General features: G+C 45.3%; 1 protein-coding gene across 4 annotated transcripts in view; it reads left to right on the top strand.

Moving 5' to 3' along the window:
- The first annotated feature begins 1,433 nt into the window (after window positions 1-1,433).
- Window positions 1,434-23,519, top strand: part of ATF6 (activating transcription factor 6) — a 128,332-nt gene continuing 106,246 nt past the window's right edge. Inside the window, exons 1-6 of one of the 4 annotated variants that reach the window (XM_087827897.1) lie at window positions 1,434-1,559; window positions 8,314-8,390; window positions 10,955-11,042; window positions 12,459-12,565; window positions 13,883-14,012; window positions 15,077-15,280. In XM_087827897.1, coding sequence (XP_087684023.1) covers window positions 1,508-1,559; window positions 8,314-8,390; window positions 10,955-11,042; window positions 12,459-12,565; window positions 13,883-14,012; window positions 15,077-15,280 — 658 coding nt within the window. In that variant the 5' untranslated portion in view covers window positions 1,434-1,507. Of the gene's footprint in view, window positions 1,560-2,737; window positions 3,122-8,313; window positions 8,391-10,954; window positions 11,043-12,458; window positions 12,566-13,882; window positions 14,013-15,076; window positions 15,281-23,519 lie in introns of those variants that run through there. The other 3 variants (XM_016210462.2, XM_087827899.1, XM_087827898.1) reach the window with 3 other exon arrangements.

Below are 23,519 nucleotides of genomic sequence, written 5' to 3'. Positions count from 1 at the left end.
GTAACAGTCAAAAATAGAAACAATGCAAATGCCCATCAGGGAAATGAAAAAAACTACTATATACATATATGTGTGTGTGTATATATATAACAGTTCATACATGGATGGATCATCAATGAGTGAGAAAAGTGATTTGGAAGAAAGTATGATATATATTTATGTAAATTAACCCCCCCAAACAGCGCTAAATGTACATAAGCTTTTTAAACATAAATAAAATGGAGGGAAAATGGAGTACATAATTTCTTATGAAAAACCTGAAGTGAAAATGGAAAATGTTAATATTTGTTCATTTTTGGTGATAGGTACAGAAATGTTTGTTTCATAATCATCTGCCCTTTTTGAATAAAAGATAAAACTTGAAAAAAAACCCCGCTGGAGTTCAATCATGGTGATTTAAAGAAGTCTCTGATGATACAGAATATTTGACTCTTGCTGGCTTTATTTTGGTTTTTATGTCACTTTTTGAGTCTGCAGCTGGGTGAGAACAAGCGTGTCATAAATGTCACCCTAATGAAGCTGCTCAGTTCCCCGACGAGGGCGGGAGGCCCGCCCCGCGCCGGGGCCTGGCGCCCCCTCTCGGCCGGCCTGGGCCGTGCGCGCCGAGCTGCGGGCCCCGCCGCGGCCGCCCCGGGCGCGCGGAGCATCCTGGGAGCGCGCTCTGCCGCCGGTTTCGAGCGTGGGAAGACGGCGCTCGGCCGAAGGGGTACGTGTCCCTAAGGTAGGGTGTTTTAAACGTCCCTGCTGAGTGTGCGTTCAAAACAAATTCTATTCAGTCGCGTTCTCGAAACTTTTATGAAACTCAATTCACTTTCGGGTCGGAGTTGGTGATTTTTTCTGCACCAAGCCGAGTGTCCGTGGGTGGGGACGTCTCGTCGCGGGAGGCGCGTAGCCACTCGCCCTCCAGTTGTGGGCGAGGGGACTGCCCCGTCGGCCGGTGGGCGCGGGCGGGCCGCCCCGCAGGGCGCTTTCCCCCCGCGTCTGCCGAGCACCTGCGCGGGGATCGCGGGCGCCGGGCGACGCCCCCTCGGCCTCCAGCGCCGCGCTCAGGCTGTGCGAAGGCGCCCGGGGAGCCCGCCCGTGTGTTACTAGGGCATCGCCTTTTGACTTTTCAACTAAAACATTTTCAATTCGAAATTATTTTGTATTGGGTCCGGGCGTACCGCACAGCGGTCAGGCAGCGGTGCGGTCAGGCGGCGGCCGGGCTTCGCCTTTCAGCCGCGTCAGCAGCACTTCCTGTTTCGCTGACGCGCTGTTTACGTGTCTTTTTCCCTCTCTCCTCCTTAAAGCAGCGGGACGGAGTGCGGCAAACTCGGGAAGGAGCTGCCGGATCCCTCGGTCTGGATGCCCCCCTCCGGGCTCGCTCGGGACCCCCGCGCAGTGAGGACCTTTGTCCGCGCCCGGCCACCGTCGCGCTCGCGCCGCGCCCGCCCGCCGCCGCCCCGGCGCGTCACCGAGTCCCCGGGCCCGCGGCGCGTGCTGGGAGCGCGGCGGCGTTGCCGGCACCATGGAGTCGCCCTTCAGCCCGGGGCTCCCTCCGCGGCCGGAGGAGGACTGGGGTGAGCCTGGGGTCCGGGAGAGGACCGGGTGGCTGGGTTGCTTCCTCCCCTCCCGCCCGCGGCGGTGACAGGTGGGGGTGGTCAGCCGGAGCGAGGCCCGCGCGCGGCTCTGGTCCTGCGGGTCGGGCCGGGCGGGCGCTGCTGGCTCCCGATTGGAATGACTGTCGGTTGTCACTGTCGCCCCAGGGGCGCACCAGGCGGGGATTTTGTGGGTCGGGAGGGCGTCGTTCGGCGGCGGAAGGCAGTAGGGCCCCGGCGGGGCGTGGGACGGGGTGACTGTCGCGGAGTGTGCATGCGTGTACCTGCGGGCGCGTCTACACGTGTACGCGTGTACCCGCGTGCGTGTGTCTGTACGCGTGTGCGGTGTACCTGCGGGCGCGTGTCTACACGTGTGCGTGTGTACGCGTGTGCGCGTGTACCTGCGTGGGTGCGTGTACCCGTGTGTGTGTCTGCGCGTGTACCTGCGTGCGTGTGTATGTGTGTGCATGAGACTGAGTGTGCAACAGATGCTGGTCTCGAGCGTCCGCTGCTGCTCTGGGCTGATGTCTGTTCGTCTTAGCGGAGCAGTGACCTGGGCCCCTGGCCGTGGCCCGCTCGCCGGGATGGACCCACAAGCTGTACAGTCCTGCCTGCTCTCCAGATACAGCTCTAGGTTTCCCTGCTACTGACGGATAGTTCCCAGTTTCTTAGGTTTTGTAGTGGGGAGGGGTGGAGAGGTGTTGGTGGGAACCAGGGTGGCATTGTCATCTCAGTGTTACAGGTGGGGAACCATTTTTTGCCCAGGGCCATTTGGATCATCATTCGTGGGCTATACAAAGTTATCAACTTAACAATTAGCCTGCTGTATTTCGTCAAACATTTAATTAACTCACCCCTAATGGGATGGCTGGAACTGCTTCTCTTTGGTGAGGCCATGGCAGGGCCCTGCCAAATGGTTTCTTGGGCCCTATAAGGCCTGCGGGCCAGATGGTCCCCACCCCTGGCTTAGAGGAACCTTATCCCCCTGGGAATGTGAGACCTAACGCCAATACTCTTCTTGGACTTCAGTGAGCATTTGGGGTTGTGTAGGTCCTGGAGTGGCCTGTGCTGAGCCTACACCTTTCACCAGCTTTGGAATTTGGGGGGAAACCCAGACCGGTCTTTATCTTTCCCCTTGGACCATCATTTTCAGCAGCAAGAGTGGCATCTCAATACCGTATATTGACCTGAAGTCCTCACTTGATTTTCCAAAGGCAGGACTTCTTTTAAATTATGTATGGTTAGCGATTTATTTCAATCCTTGGGTAGATTTTCTGAGTTGTTGGAAAAACTTTAGACTATCTATTCCAAGAGTATTTTCCCAAGCCAAATGTAGTAGAAATAAGAACAATTGCCATTTACTTAGCACTTTATTGTGTCAGGTGCCCTGCTGAACTCTTGCGTGTATTATCTTGTTAAGTCCTCCCAACAGTCCAGTGAGGTTCTGTTGTCTTACAGGTGAGTAAACTGAGGTTGAGAGAGACGAACGTGGTCTTAGAGCTAGTGAGCGGCAGAAGCAGGATCAGGATCAGGATCAGAACCAGGTTGGTCTACCTCCAAACACTGTGCTCTAGTTGCTGTTCTGTACTGCTTCCTAAACTACTTCTACTGGTTGGATTCTTACCAAGATCCCCCTGTTATGTTAGGTCGTTAGGACTGTTTTCTCAGCTGGTGAACTACTAAATGTTCACAGTATTTCTTTAGTTATAGCCGTGGGCGCTTCCTGATAGCGTTACGTTACATTTTTGTCTTCTGGTACAACAGGCTGCACTTTCCTGACTAATCTGAGCAGCCGACTCCAGGTCTTCATGTTCTTGTTAAAGAGCATTCGGGTCTGCTAGTCAGGCACTCCCCCTCCCTGAATGTGCCCACTCCCATGTTTTCCAGGCTTTCTTTTCAAACTGTCCACAATCTTTTCTTCCTTGAACATTTCAATTCTTATTCCTCAGGTGTTCAGTAAGTAGGATAGATTTTGCAGGCACTAGAGTGAAACACTTCTGTCTACTAGCATGTCTCAGTAGAATATGGATTCTATTTCTGGGAAATACTTAAGTGATTTGATTTTTTTATTAGAAGCTGATCAGTTCAATTTAAAGGGTCAGATTATGTAATTAGTACTTCTTGTGACCCTAACAACTGAGTAATTTAACTAAATTGATTAGCTCAGAACAGCTTGTGATGGGGAGTGCTTTTTCTCCTTTAACTTGGGTAATGAAATTTTAGAGCAGGATTTTGCAAACATTTTTGTGAAAGGTCCAGGTAGTAAATACTTTAGGTCATGTGGTTTCTGTTACAATTCCTGGACTCCACCTTTACAACTTTATTGTGGACACTGGAATTTGAATTTCACATAGTTATTTCAATGCTTAATAGACTTTATTTTTTTGTACAGTTTTAGATTTGCAGACTAATTGAGCACTTAGTACACTGAATTCCGTATTATACCCCCACATATACACCTTTTCCCCTATTGGTAACATCTTGCACTAGTGTAGTACACCTGTTACAATAGATGAGCCAGTATTGATACATTATCGTTAACTAAAGTCCATAATTTACATTAAGGTTCACTCTGAGTTGTACATTCTGTGGATTTTGACAGAAGCATAATGTCATGTATCCACTGTTACAGTACCACAGAGAATAATTTCACTGTCCTAAAATACCTGTTCTCCACCCATCTCCCTCCTCCTTCCTGGGCAACCACTGATCTTTTCACTGCTTTCCTAGTTTTTCCATTTCCAGAATGCCTTATAGTTGCGGAGGGTAGGGGGGGAGTAAAAGCGGAGGGAAAGAAGGAGGAGATGGAGGAGAGGAATAAGAGGGAGAGGCTGGAGTGTAGGGGGAGAGGGAAAGAGAGAGGGAGATCTTTCTCTTATAAGGTCACAGTCCTATTGAATTAGAGCCTCACCCTTATAACCTCATTTGACCCAGTTGTCTCCTAAAGACCATCCTATCTCTGGATGCAGTCACATTGGGAATTAGTATTTAAATGTATAGATTTTGGTGGGACACAACACACAGTTTGTTTATCCATTTCCCTGTTGAAGGACATCTTGGTTGCTTTAAAGTATTGACAACTATATATAAAGCTGCTATAAATATTCATGTGCAGGTTTTTTGCATGGATGTAAGTTTCAGGTCATTTGGGTCAGTATCAGGAGCACAGTTGCTGGGTCATGTAAGAGTATGATTAGTTTTGTAACAAGCTTCCAAACTGTCTGAGAAGTGGCTGCACAGTTTTGCATTCCCACCAGAAGTGGACGAGAGTTCTCTTGCTCCACACCCCACGGCGTTGGGCATTGCGGGTGTTGTGGATTTTAGCCATTCTGGTAAGTGTGTCACATCTCATTGCAGTTTTTATCTGCCTTTCTCTGATGAGAGGTAATGTGGAGCATCTTGTCATGTGCTTATTGGTCACCCCTGTTTCTTCCCTTTCCTCCTACTTCCCTCTCTCCCTGCCCCTCCCTTGCATCTATGCAAATACCACTTTTCCCTCCACATATAAGATATGTGTACTAAGATCCACGTAGGCCTTGGATCCCCTCCTTCATTATGCAGGAATGTTGCTGAGCACTTTGTTCTTCTGCTTCCTCCCCAACAGATCATCTCTGTCAGTTAACGCACATGTGGTTGCTTCTCCCATCTGCAGTGAAAACAAAGTAAAAAGACCCCAAACCCTGTTTAGATGTTACTTCCCCTCTAGGTGCCACCACACTTCTATTTCACAGCAGAATTCTTTTTAAAAAATGTCCATGTTTACTGACTGGTTTCTCCTCTCATTGTCTCTGAACCGACTGCAGTGGGGCTGCGCCACTCCACCCCACTGCTCTTACTAAGGTCACCACTGATTCCAGTGGCCACTTTTTGTTTTATAAGAAGTTGCTGAATGGATACATAAATGGGTAAGGTGGAGGTCAGGTGGGAAAGCTACCATAGTTGACTACTGTTGAGGGAAGTAAAAATAATAGTGTGGGATCGGTATAGACTTGAGGGATGCTTGAGAGGTGACCAGAGCTACCACTTTCTGGGGATCCTTCTGAGATCTATACATGTACAAGTGTGTTTCTGGACCCATTTTCTTTAAGTGTTCGGAAGCCATGGAGAATTTAAAGGTGTGTACAGTGATCACCTGTATTCCTTCATCCAGACTTACCCACTGTTATCACCCTGCTGTACTCTAGAGTGGGTGACAAGTAATGTGAAACTCCTGGACATTTCACCGTGGCTCTGTCAAGAACAAGGAAATCGATATTTTTAAAAAGCGTGGATTCATACCAACACCTGCATTTCAGAGCAGTGCCACATGTTCTTTCTCACCTTCATGCACGATGTATTTCTCCTTTCCTTCTGTGAAAAATCCTGATTCCCAGTACATCCAAGGTTTTTCCTAGGCTCGCTTTAGCTGCTCTGTTGAAAACAGACCAAATGACAGGCAAGGGCAGAGCAGGGGGATCATTTGGAGGCTACTGAAGAAGTCCAAGTGATTTGTAATAGAAGCAGTGGAGGTGATGAGCTGATGGATTATGGATCTACACACATGCACACATGCTTTTTAATTTAAATTTTGAAATAGTTTTAAACCTACAGAAAAGTTGTAAGAACAGTATAAAGAACTACTGTATGCGCTTCACACAGATTCCCTAATTGTTAAATTTTACCACATTTGCCCCATTTCTCTCTCTCTCGATGTGTTGACCCATTACCCCTAAATTCTGCAGTAGTGTATACTCCGTCTCCCCAAATGGGTATTCCTGTATTCCTGTCATACACTTCTTCCCTCCAGGGCGTAAACTTTGGTACAGTATTGCTGTCCAGTCCACAGCCACCATTCAGATTTTGCTATCTGTCTTATTTCTTTTTAATCTTCACCAGAGCATATTTTCCATTGCTTTTCAGAGAGAGGAGAGGAGAGAGAGAGAGAGAAACATCGATGTGAGAAAGACACATCGATTGGTTGCAAAATCGAACCTGAGACCCTTCAGTCTGAGGGCTGATGCTCTAACCACTGAACAAAACTGGCCAGGGCGCCATCTGTCTTATTAGTGGCTTTTCCTTTCTTGACTAGGGTCCTCTCTGCAAACATGCGTTGCTTTCACTTGTCTGGACTGGTCCCATAGTCTTTTCCTATCTCTTGTGGCCTCGAGAGTCTTAAAGAGCACAGGTCTTTTATTCTGTCAGATGACCCTAACCCTGGGTCTTTCCCCGGTCTCCTCATGACCAGAGTCAAGTGTGCATTGTGGGGATGCTAGGACATGATGCTGTGCACTTCTCAGTGCATCGCATCTGGAGGCACATGCCGTGGACGTGTCCTGACTGTATGGTCAGGTTGGTGTCTGCCGGCTTTCTCCACTGTCAAGTCACTGTTTGGGGGAGACAATCTTCCATGATACCAATATCCTGTCCCTTAGTAAACCTGCCCCCAGCAGCCCTGGGCTCCATTGCTGACTGCAGCCTCAACCAGCCCCCACTGTGATACCAAGTAGGATCATCTCTGATATTGTCCCCATTTATTGTCGACGTTGTGCTCTAAGAGAGGGCCTCCTCTGTGTGTGTGTGTTTCATTATGGACCCATTGATTTCTGCTTGACTCGGTGGGTTGTGATCTGGGACTCTCATTTTATTTTGATGCTCAGATTTTCCCAGATTTGACCCGTGGGGATCTGTTCATATCAGCTGTTCTTTTGACATGCTCCCATCATTCTCTGAGAATTTCCTTATTTTCTGTCACAACAACATTTTCTGGTCTCATCTTGCACTTTCCCTGCTTCAGCTGTGGAATGAGCCATTTCTCCAACGAGCCCCTTAGTGGACTTCCGTTTAGTGGAGGGTGGTATTGAGTTCTGAGATCTGAGCACAGTATTTTCATTGCTACTGGATATCATTGCTGTTAGGACCTTTCAGGGGAAGGTAGTCCTTTTCTGAGAGCTGAATGAATAACTTTCATTATTACTACATACGAAAGTTTTGCTTATGGATTACTTTGTTTGAGGTTGGTGAAGTGTTTCTGTCATCGGTCAGTTAGTAATAGACTGACATGAAATGAGGAGACCAGATAGAGCAGTTTCAGTGACGTGGTAACACGAGTATGAAAGGCAAACCTAGGTTTGGAAAACTCTTCAGAGTTCTTGAGGTTCTGAAAATGTTAGAGAAAATAGACACTTTACCAATTGTACAGTAATCAGCACCTTGACTTTTCTCTACAGAAAGTTTCAACCTGGTTTATTGAAGACTGTTTCCTGTGGCCACAAATTTCTTGGTTTGTAACGAAATCTTATTAGGAACTTGGAATAGTTAGATTTGGTGAAATAAACTTAATGGTTGAGATGAGTGAGTCCTTTATTGTTTAGATAGAAAATTGGTTGTCCCCTAACTTCTGGCGTGGGCGGCAGACGGTGCATGCGCTGCCCTCGCCCGGGGTTAGTGATGCTCCAGAAAGTCACTACCAACTAGTCCAACATGATGTGACATGAAGCCTGTTTTTAAATTCCTGGTGTAAGATTGAGTTCACAAGGTAATTATGTGGACACCAGCACATAAATTAGAATCTAGCTTTGAATTGGTTGTCATTCACACTGCCGGAGTTTATCAATAATAGTAATTGATAGCATCAATAATAGTAATGCCAGCTGCGTCAGCCCTGTGCCTGAGAGAGTCAGCATAGGGATACAGTGCTTATTCCTTCGTCAAAACATTGAATTGACAGTTCACCTCTGTTCTTTTCTTGTGTCCGAAGATTCTGCTCTGTTTGCTGAACTTGGCTGTTTCACAGACACCGAGGACCTGCACTTGGAAGCAGCAGATGAAGCTTATGTAAGTATCTGCTAGAGGAGAGACGTGGAATTGTATGACACTTCATTCCTACCTGAATTATTGCAAGAAGGTTTCAGGATAACAGATTTAAGCTAGTTATTTAAGTTTAAAGAACTTTAAGTATGAAAGTTAGCAGCCATTTTGTAGTCAGTAAATCTAGGGTTGTAGAAATTGCATTGATCTTAGTGCAAGAAGACTTGTACTTTAAGTCCACCTTTGGCTCAGGGGTGGGTGACCTTGGAATACTCACTTCCCTGCCTGCTTCTTGGTTTCTATAGATAACTTGCTGCACAAGGGAAATGGTGACGTGCGTCACAGACCCAGACAAATAGAACTTACTAACATTTTAGAAGTTACTGATCCACAGTGTAGAATGCTATGAAACTTGGATATGTCCTTACTTTTTGCCTTTGAGTGGTTGGAAGTCCTGGTATTGTAGTATCTGGGTCCTCAAAAATACCTTAGGTTTTCTTTTCTGGCTTTGTACATTTGTGCTAGGACACAGCACACCAGCTGAGAGAACTCTTACTTGCCTTAGTCTGTAATGGATGAGGTGCTGTTTCAGTTGGGAAGTAATTCACCTGAACAGAGTGATTTTATGTGCACATCAGTTGGATCAAATATTTATCCCTTATTTTTTAAGCTCTCATTAACCTGAGTATAAAAATATGTATTACTTGCTTAGTGGGTTTTTCGGAGATTTCTCAAAGAATAGTTTAGCGGTTGTTTTACTATGAAGAGTGTAAAAACACAATGTATTTTATAATCAGTGCATGGCATTTTGATGGTTTATGTTACTTTTGTGAGATGCTTAGAATGTGTTCTGTTGATTAAATTGACAATACTGGCTGGTTGCCTAAGCAACAGATGTTCTTTTACAATTTCTGCCACCTAAAACCATCAAGAAACAGTGCAGTAAGTTGGAAAGGTCCAGGGAAATGTGCTCCTGACTTTATAATTAACATTCTTACCTTACACAAGTCACTCAGTCTTTCACTTCCTTAGTTTCTCTAGTATAAAATGGAGGGGTTGGAGCAGATGGTTTCTGAGGGCCCTTTCTGGCTGTGAATTATATTGTCGTCTTCCACATGGCCATGGAGTTTCCCAGGGGAAGTCACTGAAGAGCCAGAGGACATAAGTACCGATGGGTTTCACTTGATGTAAAGCGGGCCTGTTAAATTCCAACCAGATAAAATGCTTATGCTCTAAAAGGAATTTGCCTATTTTGGCTGGAGGCTGAGAGAGTGTCTTAGGCAGGTCGTGATGGGTTAGAAAGCATTGTTGGCACTCAGGCCAGCCTCGTTGCTCAGGTGACACAGGCTAGGAAAATTTGAGGATTTTTTGGTTGCTGAAAGTACAGGGCTGCCTACTTTTTGATATGTGGATTCAAATAAGAGAAACAAGCAAAGGAGATTGATTTAAAAAGTGGTTCTTTCATGATCTAAGTAGTTTTTTCTTTTTTTTTCTTGTGAATTTGTACAGACTCTTTTTATATAATTTGAATGGTATTTACTCAGTTATGGGCAGTGTGATAAGAAAACAGTTTTCCTTCTCTTTCTGTTATATTCTCAGTAAAAATCAATCTCATGGTAGGTGTTTAAAATGTTACTCTAGAAATTATTACCAAATGGTTGTTAATAATTATTCGATCAATCTTTACTTTTTGCCTGAGGCTTACTTTCTCTCTTGTTGCTGTTTTATCTGTCATAGTAAGTTAACATTGCTTTTCTTTTGACTTTGTTGTGCTGTTTCTATATTAAGTTTACTCTGTTCTTGCCGCCTGACTCCAGACACTGTAAATAGTAGCGGTACTATCTTGATCTCCAACTCCTGTGAGGGCTCTGAAACCATGAGGCAGTTCTCTGTTTATGTCTATGGTCTAGATTGCGATCCAGATAGCCCACAGTGTACTTATATTTAAGAAAAAATTATCTAAATGCAAAGAAACTGAGAAATGGAGAGTCCTTTTCAGAGGCTTATGACCCTGATTGACCTAGATTTTATCTTCTAGGATTAAAAAAAATTTAGAAATTTTATTTTAGAAATTTGAAAAGTACAGGATAGTACAAAAAAGAAGAAAATGACCCACCCTCCTGCGGGTCCCTTCCTTCTCACATAGCCACTGTCCTTTGGTGACTTTGAAGGTTCAGGTAAGGCCTGTGATTTGTGCTGGTCTTTGGTGTCTGCCTGTGCTCTGTCCATTGTGTGGAGGTGATGCGATAAGTGGGCTTTGGCTCTGAGTCATTTTCCTTAGTGGCAGCAGGAAAACTTATGTTATTTTGCTGGGTCTCCCTTATGACAGATACATATTTGGTGACTCTTGTAATGGTCTGTCCCCACTGGAAAACATGGGGTCTTTCCTGGCTGTTACTGCTGTGCCTTGGCGACTGCATTGGCTCCTCTGGGCTCTCCGAGGTGAGGGCTCAAGGTGAACCGATTGAGAAGATTATTTTTACTAAGTTGGGTGATAGCACTGATGTTATGGCAAATTGCAGTTGATAGTTTGATTTCTAGATGTATATATTTTATTTTTCTAATATCTTTTGCTGATTTGAAACCTACAGGAAAACAATTTTGATAACCTTGATTTTGATTTGGATTTGATGGCATGGGAGACAGGCATTTGGGACACCAACAGCCAGTTCTGTACAGGTAATGATGTATTTCATTGGTAAAAACTTTAAATGGATGCACTTTATTTTGTAGTTTGGAAATAGTCAAAATTAGGTGGGGTTATTGGGTTACCTTGGTGGGTTAAAAAATTCCAGGGATTGTCTATTCTGCTCCTGGTATGGCAGTGCATACAAAAAATTCTTGCCATAACAGAGATGAGCATTTCATAGTTATGTTTCAGTCACATACACAAAAAAGAATTCCTACCAGTAATATTGATTTTGACTTACGTATAAAATCTCTATAAGAGATTTACCAGAGAACCAGACAGACTTGGGGAATCAAAGGAAAAAGCTTGTGGTTACCAGAACTTAGGCCTTGATGTAGGGCCCATGCACGTGGTGACGCACTCTGAGGAGGGGCTTGACAGGCTGGGGCCTGTGCCACCTGTCCCTCCTGCCGAGGCTGACGGAGGATGGAAGGCTCTCTCCCCTCCTTCCACCTGTCAGCATCCTTCTGGGGTCCCTACCAGCAGGCCCTCATGGCAGCCCCGGGGCCTGCATTGATGATGTGCATCTCAGACCACAGGAGGTGGGCTCAGAGCTAAGCGACGGGGGTGGGGGGGTGGGGGGATTGGGGGGGTGGGGGGGGTGGGTAGATAAGCAGCATGTCCCCTTGTAAATTGCAGTCCCCTCCTTGCACTTCCTCGACCCTTCCTTTTGGGTATTTGTGTCTCTTACTCGGTGCCTGTCTTCCCTCAGAGCATGTAGGCACACAAGCCAGTGTTCTAGTCACTACTGTTGTGCAATAAATGACCCTACAACTTAGTGGCTTAAAACCACCACCGTTTTATTATGTTCCCAGAATCCATGGGCCAGGAGTTGTACAGGTGCACCAGAATGGCTTGTCTGTGCTGCAGGGGTACAGACCTCAGCTGGGAAGATCTGGAGGCTGGCTAGCGGGATGTCTTGGGGCCAGAAGTCACTTCAGGCTTCTTTATGAGCATGGTGGGGCCTGGTCTGGAGTGACGTGGAGACAACTGCCCACTAGAGGGCCCACACAGGGCCTTTCTCTGTGCTTGACTCCTCACACGTGCTGTTTCATGGTCGTCCAACCTGAGGCTGGAATGGGAGTGTTCCCGCACACAAACAGGAGTTTACACAGCATTACTGGTTAGGGGGTCACGAGCCCACCTAGATTCAGTTGGAGGGGAAGTACACCACTCCTGGGTGGGGAGGTGGCAGGATCCCCTTCTAGGTCATGAGGGATCGTGAGGTTTTTGCAGCCTAGGACAGGTAGACCGCTTTTTCCACTCATATTTCACTCCGTGATAAACTTTGGGGACCTTAGCTTCCCCAGGATTGAATTTTAAGAGTAGATTTTACCTTCTTTTTTATTCACTTTATTCAGAGTTTATATTGTCCAGTGGGAACATTTTTACTCTGTGTTTTTCAGTTAAAGATATTAAGTCAGAACCTCAGCCACTTTCTCCAGCCTCCTCCAGCTGTTCGGTGTTGTCTCCCCAGTTAGCGGACTCCTGTGCTTCCACTCAGCACGTTCCTGTAAGTAGCCCGTCTTTTACAGTGGTTTTGGTTGTGATGCTGCCTGGACAGTATGTGTACAGGGGAGGCAGTTAACATTTATTAGGTGTACTTGGGGCCTTATTATCTCTTCCCATCCTGAGGAAACTGAGTCGTGAGGAAGGGCCTTGGGGATCAAGGAAGCTGTGCCTCCCTGGTCTTGCCCTCTTCCCTGTGTTGATTTGTTGGTTGCACTTCCCCAGGATTCAGGTTTTTTTCGTTTATTGCTTATTGTCTTCTCTCTCTGCCACCTTCTCTCTTCCCTGTTGCAACAGACATTCTTTGAGGACATGGAAGACTGTGAGATGGTTGCCTTTGTGAGTCCTCAGCCATGAACCTGGAATGCAGGTCTTAGTTCAGCCTGCGTTTCAAATGGCTGAGGCTTTAAAAAAAAATCTGGGTGAGGATGTGTGTTTATTGACTTTAGAGAGAGAGGAAGGGGGGAGAGAAAAACATCCATCAGTTGCCTCCCATATGCACCTCGGCCGGGGATCCAGCCTGTAGCCTCTTGGTGTGCGGGGCTATGCTCCCACCCTCTTAGCCACCCTGCCGGGGCATCATTGCCGAGAGTTTTACAGAAGTCTGATAGCTCCTTAGAAACGATTCTGCGCTCCATGCAGATAAGAGTTCCAGGGCCAGGAAGAGGGAGTGAAAGGATTCAGGTGCTCTCTGGGGTGAGGAAAACACAGGAGGAAAGGTTCAAACTCAGTTTCCACACAGCACGCCCGAAAGCCCCGACCTCGTCTCTATGAATCCCCATGACTGTGGGTGTGATGTCTCCAGGACTCACCTTCCTGGTGCTGCCAGGCCATCGTCATCTCACCACACCAGGTCGATAGGACTATGCCTGGTCTCTGCTCGTGTGCCCCAAATCTTCATTAGCAGAGGAATCTTCAAAGAGAAATCTTTCAGAATTGCACATTGGATTGTGTCAGTCGCTTGCTTAAAACCTTTGAGTGACTTCTTAGCCCTTTGAGGGTGAAATTCACACTCCCAGTCTGCTGGGCCCTCTGTGCCTGGCCCTGCTTCCTTTCTAGTCTTGTTTCTCACTTTCTCCCACCTGCGAGACTTCCTGCCTGAGAGCTCATTCAGCCTCTGATTCTGCATTTTGTTATTTTTCTTTCAGTATTGGTGGGTAGGGTCTTAGTACTTAATGTATAAAGGTTCTGATACATCACACTTTTGCTTTGGAGTTGTCTTGAAGTGTTTCTCTATTTCTTTGTGGGTCTTGCCTCTCTAAGCTCTTTTCTGCTCAAGGACTGTGTTCTTCTGTGTGATTTGTGTTTGATTTTGCTACAGGAGGAGCTGGATTTATCTTCCGCCTCCCAGATGTCTCCCCTTTCCTTCTATGGAGAAAGCACCAACAGTCCCTGCTCAGCCGAGCCACCGAAGGAAGACAAGCTCGTCACAGGTTCCAGGAGCAAAACCGGTATTATTCTTTTTTTTTTTTTTTTTTTAAATATATCTTTATTGATTTCAAAGAGAGGAAAGGAGATGGAGAGAGAGAGATAGAATCATCAATGATGAGAGATTCATCGATCGGCTGCCTCTTGCACGCCCGAGACTGGGGACCGAACCCGCAACCTGGGCATGGGCCCTGACCGGGAATCAAACCCCAATTTCTTGGATCCTAGGTTGATGCTCAACCACTGAGCCACTCCTGGCCGGGCTAAACCGGTATTATTCCATGTCCCCATGGCCACTTGTGCTGTAGCCTGAGCTTAGGTTCCATTCTCAGAAGAAAATGTTGGATTAGTGTGTGTTTATTAATCCACTTTTTGTTTGTCGTGGAGAACCGATGTGGAGAGGACAGGTAGGAAGTCCTCTTCTTGGTTGCCTCTGTCTTTAGAGGTGAAAGAGACTTTACAATAGACTCAGGCCCCATCACCTTCAGGTTAAGGGACTGGGCATGAGGGCTGTTGGGCTCTGATGTCTGTAACCTTTTGACCTGTAGGCCATGGTCAGTTGTTTACGGTGCTCCTGCACAGTTCACATACCCTCCCCAAAGCTGCAGCTGTCAGAAAAGAGGGCCTTATTCCACTGCGAGATGAGCTAGTCCTGGGACATCATGTACAGTATGGCGACTGCACTCAAGTGATCCTGTCTTGCAAGTTTGAAAGTTGCTAGGAGAGATTTTAAATGTTCTCTTTATAAAAAAAATAACTTTGTAACTGAATGTTGAAAGATGTTAATTAGACTTACTGTGATGATCATTTGGTGGTACAGATATTGAATTATTATGTTGTACACCTGAAACTAATATAATGTTACATGTCAATTATACTTCAGTATCAACAAGGGAAGTCAGATTAAGGACTTTTCTTCAGTCTTTAGGCATGGAGTAGCTATACCTAAACTTCAGTTAAAGATAGTGACTCAGAGGCCAAGATAACCTCAAGATAACTGATTGCAGAGGTCAAAGTGTGTATAATAGAACCTGTTTCCTAAGATTTGCTTGTCTTCAGATTGATTTGAGGTTTTGTTTTCTCACAGAAAGTGGACTGACTCCAAAGAAAAAACTTCAGATGAATTCAAAACCTTCAATTCAGCCCAAGCCTTTGTTGCTTCCAGCAGCACCCAAGACTCAAACAAACTCCAGCGTTCCTGCGAAAACCATCATTATTCAGGCACTTCCCACACTGGTGCCGTTGGCCAAGCAGCAGCCGGTTATCAGTATACACCCTGCACCCACTAAAGGTGCGTGAGGCAGCTCGGGCTGCGTGTGATTAACTGGCAGCCACCAAGGCTTGTGCCATACGACGCTTTAATTCAGGTTCTAATCTCCCAGCACGTGCCATGTGTCGGGAATTGACCTTGACTCTAGGATGTTGCAGATGACTTACTAGTCAACTTATTACATATGGTTCCTGTCCCAGCCAGGGAGGTAGCTCTCCAGCCAATCGTGTCCGACATGCCCTCTTTCTTACGGTCCGGATTATGAAGGGCTCGTGGCATAGACACCACTTCTCATGAAGAAGGAAATCTGTGAAACTTTCTTAGTGACGTTTTATCCTGAGACTTTCTTGCTGTAGTGAGAGGTCAGTATTTAAACAGTGTGGTCCATTCCAGGTCTGGTAGGTGTGTTTTGGCAGTAGAATCAGGCTCTTGCTGTCTGAGGAGTGAACATGGTCCAGAGCGGCTTTGGACACCTGATCTCTGTCTTCACCTCGTTAAGACCATGTGTGTTTCTACATTTCATCCACAAGATGGCTGCACATACTTGATTCTATAAGAATCAAGTTGAGGTCAGTATTTAAAGAAAGATGTTCGAGTTTGAAGCTTTGGTACTGTTGAGATTTAGGAATCATGGCACATCACGGTCGCTCTGCAGGTGACTTGTCATGGCCTTTATGCCGATATATGTCCACATGGGCCTAGGACACTGTGCAGTGTCCTCCCTGGGCCTTGCTGTTGGCTCCCAGGAGGACGAGGTGTTTGTTAATGGGGTACAGGTTGCCCATAAGCATAATGTTGCATTTGCTTTCCTGGCTGTATTTCTAGCTATCTCTTGTTAACTCATTTCTTCGGACTGTGGTTTTAATGAGGGCAAGGTCATAAGTTTGATTCCTAGGTAGCTTTGTTCTGTTCCTCTGTCATAGACAGTAGACATGGATTGAAAGAAGAACTAGGTGAGAGAGTGTATGGGTGCAAGCAGACCTGAAATGCCTGCCCTCTCAGTTGCAGGGTCAGAACTGCTGCCTTTTTCACGTGGAGAGAGCACTGCTGTGGAACAGGCATTCTTGTGTCTTTGAGTGGAGGCTAAGCGTTCATGAACTCCTTGGCATAAAATGCAAGAGTTAGTGTATGTCCATGTGTGGCTTTTCTAGGGATAGTCTCCAAAACCTTCATCAGAGTCTCAGAAAGATCTATGTCTTCCCAAAGGCTAAGAATTTAAACTTGTGAAGACTCTCATTATAGCTCCCATAAGCTATTAAAACTCGTATAAAAAGTAAAGTCTAACATTAACACAACTAGTGTATAAAGCAAGGGGTATTCTAAGGGTTTGCTCTTAGCAGACCGTTGGCCGTTTAAGTGTTAGGAGGTCTTACCTGTAACGAGAAGACAAACTTCTTTTCCGAGCAGTATTTCAGTGTCAGAAACTGGATCCTACCTCACTCAGAACTTGGGTGCTTTCCCAGTAACCACAGGTAGTACTTGTTTTGCGGAGCCTGTGCTGATTGGGCTCTTGTCTGCTCTCACAGAGCAGGCCAGAGAGGTGGTGTCAGATTGAAGTGTTTGTTTTCCATTTGTTTGAAAATGGGGAGGGAGGGGGAGAGGGAAATACAGGAGGGGCATTTTATGGTAATGATGTAAACTTCTGTAGTAAATGTTTTACCATTGAGAACAGGAAGTAATTCTTAGAGGATCATGTTGGAATTCTCTTGTCTGGAATGGAAAGCCCTGGAATGGAAAGCCCGTCCTGGTTTGGCTTCAGCTGTTTTCTCACTTTGTATTACTGCATTATCTTTTTCTACAACCCTCTTTCTAGCCCAGTTAATCTGGCCATTGCTCCTAAAATGCCTTGTTTTTCCTAATTTCTTGTCTCATACCATCCTCTCTGCCTTGAGCAGCTTTTGCCATTTCCACACCTAAGTCCTGTGCATCCATTTAGACTGTGTGAATGGTGCAGGTGAGAGGTGAGGGAAACCTGGAGTGTCTGTGGAAATGGGGAGCCAGGGTAGAATCCCAGGGCTTGGTAATCAGACGGTATGGAAGGGGTCAGGGAAGAGAGGACAGTGTCCTGTCATGGTCTCTGGGTAGAAGATTGTGTGAATCTTTGGGATGGGGGTAGAGGTGTGTACTTGGTCAGGTCACTGTGCTGTGACGGGCAGGCACAGGGTCTGTGAATTAATCATGATACCACATTGCCCCTGGGAGAATGCTGAGCTGTGGTCATTGAGCTCAGGAGTTAGCAAGTTTATGTAAACAGTTAAATACAGGAAGTGTGAGAACTAATGAATTAATAATACGTGCAGCGACCTTGTGGAAGCTCTTCTATAGGTGGATAATAGTGATTACAAGAATGGCTAACATTTAAGTTTCCACCTGTGCCAGACACTGGTCTCAGTGCTTGAGTGTGTTGGCTTATTTAATCCTTACATCAACTTGGTGAGGAGAGTGCTGTTACCCTTGCCCCGGTATAAGTGAGGCAGTCAGGACACAGAGGACTTATCTGGAGTCACACAGCGCCCTGGTCATGCAGTAGGTGTTTTGTACATCACTTGAAACCTTTGAAGACAGGTAGAAAGGAGGAACTGTCACAGTAGGTAGTCATTCTTAGTGGCATCCAGCATTGTGTCCAGCAAGTCCCATCAAGGGGATTTGCATGAAGTCTCAAGAGGATGTTGAGGGCCCAGAACAGATAAACAGCCTGGGGTGTGTCCCTTCCACCTGTTTCTGCATTAGGAACAGTAGCGACTAAGTTCAGCTTCGAACTGTTTAAGGCCCCAGATAGGCCTTTGCATTGCAGTTTGGGATCTGGTGAGCAGGTCCCTGAATAGTGAGTCACCAGGGAAGTTTTTAGTTTTTTCTCAAACATGCTGTATAGAAATTTAGTTGTTTCTCCCCATTCTGTCTTGATCCTTGATTTAGATGCTGGCCAATTTGCAGGTAGCTGGGCACTGTGCAGGGAGAGGGCCTGATGTGCACTGTGGAGAAAAGGAGGCAAGGAGCTGGCAGGACGTGGAGCCACGTGGTCCCCAGGCATGGAGGTCATGCTCTCTGGGCTCCTGGCTGCAGCTCTCAGCAAGGAGACGGTGATAGCTCGACAGTGACGGTCAGTGTGAGGAGGATACTTTTCTGCATTAGTTTTGAGACAGAGGACAAAGCCCCACCTGTCCCGGCCAGCTCTGCAAACCTGTGACTGAGCTCAAAGGAGGGTCCTGTCTTTGAAAAGACTCAGTTCTCCATGTTGACCACAGCCTGCATTCTTTGCAATAATAGTGTTCAGTCTTTTGGGGTCTTTTTACTTTACTTTTTAAACTGAGAAGATGTGGACCGCTGCTTCTAACACGCCCTTGCAGAATTACTGGTGGGAGCCCCTGGCTCTCCCCATAGACCGGGGTCCTGGGGCGGCAGTGGTAGAGGAGTCGGGGTCCGCCCGCCTGTGCAGCCCGTGCCAGAGATGCAGCCGGTGGTTTGTCTCGTAAGTCCGTACTGCTGGCTTCAGGTTTGTGGCTACACTTCTGGTTAATAAGCTGCAGATCCATTTAAACTCATTGCTAAGTTCTTAATAGGCTTTTCTCATCACGCATTTCTGAATCCAGAGAAACTGAAGGGACAGGATCCTGGGTGATGTGGTGCTGGTGATGTGAGACTAGAGCAGCAGATTCAGGGCAGGGCCGAGCAAGTGCTGTGTCATGATGAGCATGTCTTCGATGTGCCAGAGTGACTAGTTCTTATTAAGTGTTATTAAGAGACCTAAAACGGTCATGTGCTATTTATTTTATTTATTAATTATTTTTGCATATTTGGCCTAAGTGTATTTATATTAGCTTTTGAGTCATTTCCTCATTTTATGTTTTATTTCATAAAATAAGTTATTCCAAGGGAAAATGAGAGATACAAATGTTTAGTGATTATTTATGCCCAAGTAAATTGTACATATTACAAATCCTTGGAATTATTCTTAGATTTTTTTACTAATTTACTAATTTATCTGGGACAAAATGCTATTCTGCTACTTTTAGCATGCTTTCTGAGGCCATCTGAAACTGTACTGTGATTTTATAGAAGTGATTTTTTTCTTTAAGTGAAGATAGGTGTTCTTAACAAGCAAATCTCCTGAAGCGTTATGTTGATCTCGAGCTTCCTCCATCCTTTGAAACATGAGCTGAGTTTTACGTGGCTCACGTTACACTGTCTGACTATGTGATGCTTTTCCCCTTAAAGGTGAATTATAAATACATGACATTTTAGTTGCTGGTTACTGCAGTGCCTTTATATTGCTAGGTAGGCTCCAGCAGCTGTGTATATTAGGCGAGGCTTTCAGCACCTGATAAGCTGGGCCAGCACTGAAGGGAAATGCTCAGCAGGCCAGTAAATGTCTTTAGTAGAGTTAGGAGCTTGTGAGTCTTCTTTCTTTAGGTCATTGATACTGATTCTGCTCAGATTGGCATAATTTTAAAGTAATGCTAAATGTGAAGATTAAGAAAAGACGCCTGGCTGGGTGTGGCTCAGCGGTTGAGCATCGACCTAGGAGCCAGGAGAGCTCAGTTGGATTCCTGGTCAGGGCACATGCCTGGGTTTTGGGCTTGATCCCCAATAGGGAGCGTGCAGGATGCAGCTGATCAGTGACTCTCTCATCATTGATGTTTCTATCTTTCTCTCTCCCTCTCCCTTCCTCTCTCTGAAATCAATAAAGATGTATTTAAAAAACACACCAAAAACCCCCCAAACGCCATATTTAAAAAAAAAGAAAAGATTTGTAGGGCGTTTTCAGGGGGAGTTATTATTTACAGGCTGTTTTATTTTGATTTTATTTTATTATTTTTTAAAATTTATCTTTATTGTTGAAAGGATTACAGATGTCCTCCTTTTCCCCCCATTGACCCCCTTCACCCCACCCCGGACCCCATCTACAGACTATTTTAAATTACAGATTTATGTTTCCTGTGCTTGTTAGGTAGGAATTCATCTCAAATGATTTTAACATTTTAAAAAAAATTTATCTTTATTGTAAAAAGTATTACAGATATCCCTCCTTTTTTCCCTACCACTCCCCTCCACCCCACATTCGCCTCCCCCCAGGCCTTCACTGCACTATTGTCTTTGTCCATGGGTTATTCTATATGCATATAAGTTCTTTGATCACTCTCTCCCCACCCACTCCCCCATCCCCGCCTTCCCTCTGAGATCCCTCAGTCTGTTCCATGCTTCTGTGTCTCTGGATTTATTTTGTTCCTCAGTCTATTTTATTAGATTCCGCATTTGAGTGAGATCATGTAAAACTGAATCAGGAAGAATCAGAAAACGTGAATAGACCAGTACAACTGATGAAATCGAAGCAATAATAAAAACTCTCCCAGCAAACAAGAGCCCTGGTCCAGGCGGCCTCACAGGGGAGTTTTCTAATTCTTTCAGTTGTAGGGTTAGGTAGTTTACTAGAAATTTTTCCTGCTTTTTGAGGTAGACCTGCAGTGCTGTGAACTTCCCTCTTAGGACTGCTTTCCCTGTGTCCCATAGATTTTGGGTTGTTGTGTGTTCATTTTCATTTGTTTCCAGGAAGTTTCTGATTTCTTTCTTGATCTTACTGGTAACCCATTCATTGTTTAATAACATGCTATTTAGCCTCCTTGTGTTAGAATGTTTTTGAGTGTTTTTACTGTAGTTGATTTCTAATTTCATGCCCTTGTGATCTGAGATGTTTGATATGATTTCAATCTTCTTGAACTTGTAGAGACTTGTTTTTGTTCTAACATGTGGTCTATCTTTGAGAATGACCCATGTGCACTTGAGAGGAATGTATATTCTGCAGCTTGGGGATGAAATGTTCTGTAGATATCAGTTAAATCTGATCTAGTATGTCATTTAGTCACTGTTTCTGTGTTTATTTTTTGTCTGGAGGATCTATCCAGTGGAGTCAAGTCAGTGGGGTGTTAAATTCCATTACTATGACTGTATTGCTGTTGATCTCTCAAAGTCCTTAAGGTTATTATTGATAGGCCCTTATTTATTGCCATTTTAATTCTTTATGCTTATGTTTCTCTCTGTTTTTTTTCTTTTTTTTTAATTTGACTATTTTTCTGTTTTCACCATTAGATTGTAAGCTCACTGACTTTTTTTTTTTTAAATTTTAATTTTTAATTATATTGATTTCAGAGAGAGGAAGGGAGAGGGAGAGGAGGAGATAGAAACATCAATAATGAGACAGTCGTCATTGATGGGCTGCCTCTTGCATGCCCCCCACTGGTGATTGAGCCCGCAACCCAGGCATGTGCCCTGACTGGGAATCGAATCATGATCTCTTGGGTCCTAGGTTGATTCTCAGCCGCTGAGCCATGCCCAGCCAGGCTGTTTTTAATTCTCGTTCCCTGCCATGCTGGTTTGGTGGTGATAAACTCCCTTAGCCTTTTTTTTAATCTGGGAAGCTCTTTATTTCACCATCTATCTTGAATGATAGCCTTGCTGGATAGAGTAGTCTTGGTTTCAAATCCGTGTTTTGCATTACCTTGAACACTTCATGCCATTCCCACTGGCCTGTAGAGTTTTTGATGAGAAGTCAGCTGACAGCCTTATGGGAGCTCCTTTGTAGGTGACAGATTACTTTTCTCTTGCTGCCTTTCAGATTCTCTCTTTGTCTTGAATTTTTGGCATTTTAATTATGAGGCGTCTGGGCATGGGCCTCTGTGGATTCTTTTTGCTTGGGACTCTCTGTGCCTCCTGAACCTGTTTGACTTTTTCCTTCCCCAGGTTAGGGAAATTTTCTAACATTATTTATTGAAACAGAATCTCTAACCCTTGCTTACTTTCTAGATCTTCTGGCACTCCTATGATGTGAATATTGTTTCATTTCATGTTTTCCCTCAGCTCCCTTAGACTGTCCTCCCGGTTTTCAATTGTTTTTCTTTTTGGATCACTGATTGAGTGATTTTTTTTCTACCCTGTCTTCTAGTTCACTGATCCAATCTTCAGCTTCCTCTGATCTGCTGTTTATTCCTTCCAATGTATTCTTTAACTTATTTTTTTTTATTTTTAAAAAAATATCTCTTTTTTTTTTTTTTAAATATATGTTTATTGATTTCAGAGAGAGGAAAGGAGAGGGAGAAAGAGAGGTAGAAACATCAATGGTGAGTCATGGATTGACTGCAGCCCGCAACCCGGGCATGTGCCCTGACCGGGAATCAAACCCTGATCGCCTGGATCCTAGGTCGATGCTCAACCGCTGAGCCACACCCGGCTAGGCTAAAAAAATATATCTTTATTGATTTTAGAGCGAGGAAAGGAGAGGGACAGAGAGAGATAGAAACATCAATGATGAGAGTCATTGATCGAGCCCACAACCCGGGCGTGTGCCCTGAAGGGAATCGAACCCCAATCACCTGGATCCTAGGTCGACGCTCAACCACTGAGCCACACCCGGCTCGGCCCAATGTATTCTTTTTTAAAAAAAACAACCTTTATTGATTTCAGAGAGAGGAAGGAGAGGGAGAGAGAGAGAGAGAAACAAAAATGATGAGAGAGTCATTGATCAGCTGCTTTTTCTTGTTCTTTCATTTGGGGTTTGTTTTTTGTCTCCCCATTTTGGCTGCCTATTTGGTTTGTTTCTATGTATTAGGTAGATCTTCTACAACTCTCAGTGTTGTTGGACGGTCTCTGGTGCAGGCCAGTGTCAGATACTGTTTGTGACTGACCTTGAGTACCCTGTTTGGAGCTGTCAACAACCCACGGCTTGAAGTCCCCTCTGTTGGAGCTGGATACATTTGGACAGGACCAAGATACACACCAAATTCTGCTTTTCCAAGGCCGGAGTCCAGAAGCAGATCAGGCAAAGACTCAAAGCACTCTGAAGTCTGCCTCTGCTTGCAGGATGATTAGTCCGATTTTCTTAATGAGCCTCAGGTTGTAGAAACACTGGAATAGGGCAAGAGGTTTTCCAGCAGGGTGGGGCAATTGCTTCCTCCTCAGGCAAATGCTGCTTAGAAGGTAAATGTCTGCCTATGAAAGATGTCCTCTGCAGTATGGGGGAATGACTTGGCACAGGAATCCAGAGGGGTGCCCCCTGAGCTCTCTCTCCAGATCCCACAACCCTAGGTTCTCCTCACTCAGCTCCAGTCTACTCTAACCTCCCTCTGCTGGAACCCAAGGTGAGTGGCTGCACACGAAACTTAGTGCATTGGCTCTTTAAGAGGGTGCCTGCATTTCTAGCCATTTCTCCCTGGCAGACAGAAACCCTGCAGCTTTTCACAGCCAGATGTTATGTGGGCACCTTTCTCAG

This window comes from Miniopterus natalensis, chromosome 19 (genome assembly GCF_054644295.1).
Source record: "Miniopterus natalensis isolate mMinNat1 chromosome 19, mMinNat1.hap1, whole genome shotgun sequence".
Classification (NCBI taxonomy): domain Eukaryota; kingdom Metazoa; phylum Chordata; class Mammalia; order Chiroptera; family Miniopteridae; genus Miniopterus; species Miniopterus natalensis.
Note: the sequence above shows the minus strand (reverse complement) of the source record. Positions and strands in the feature narration are given on the sequence as shown.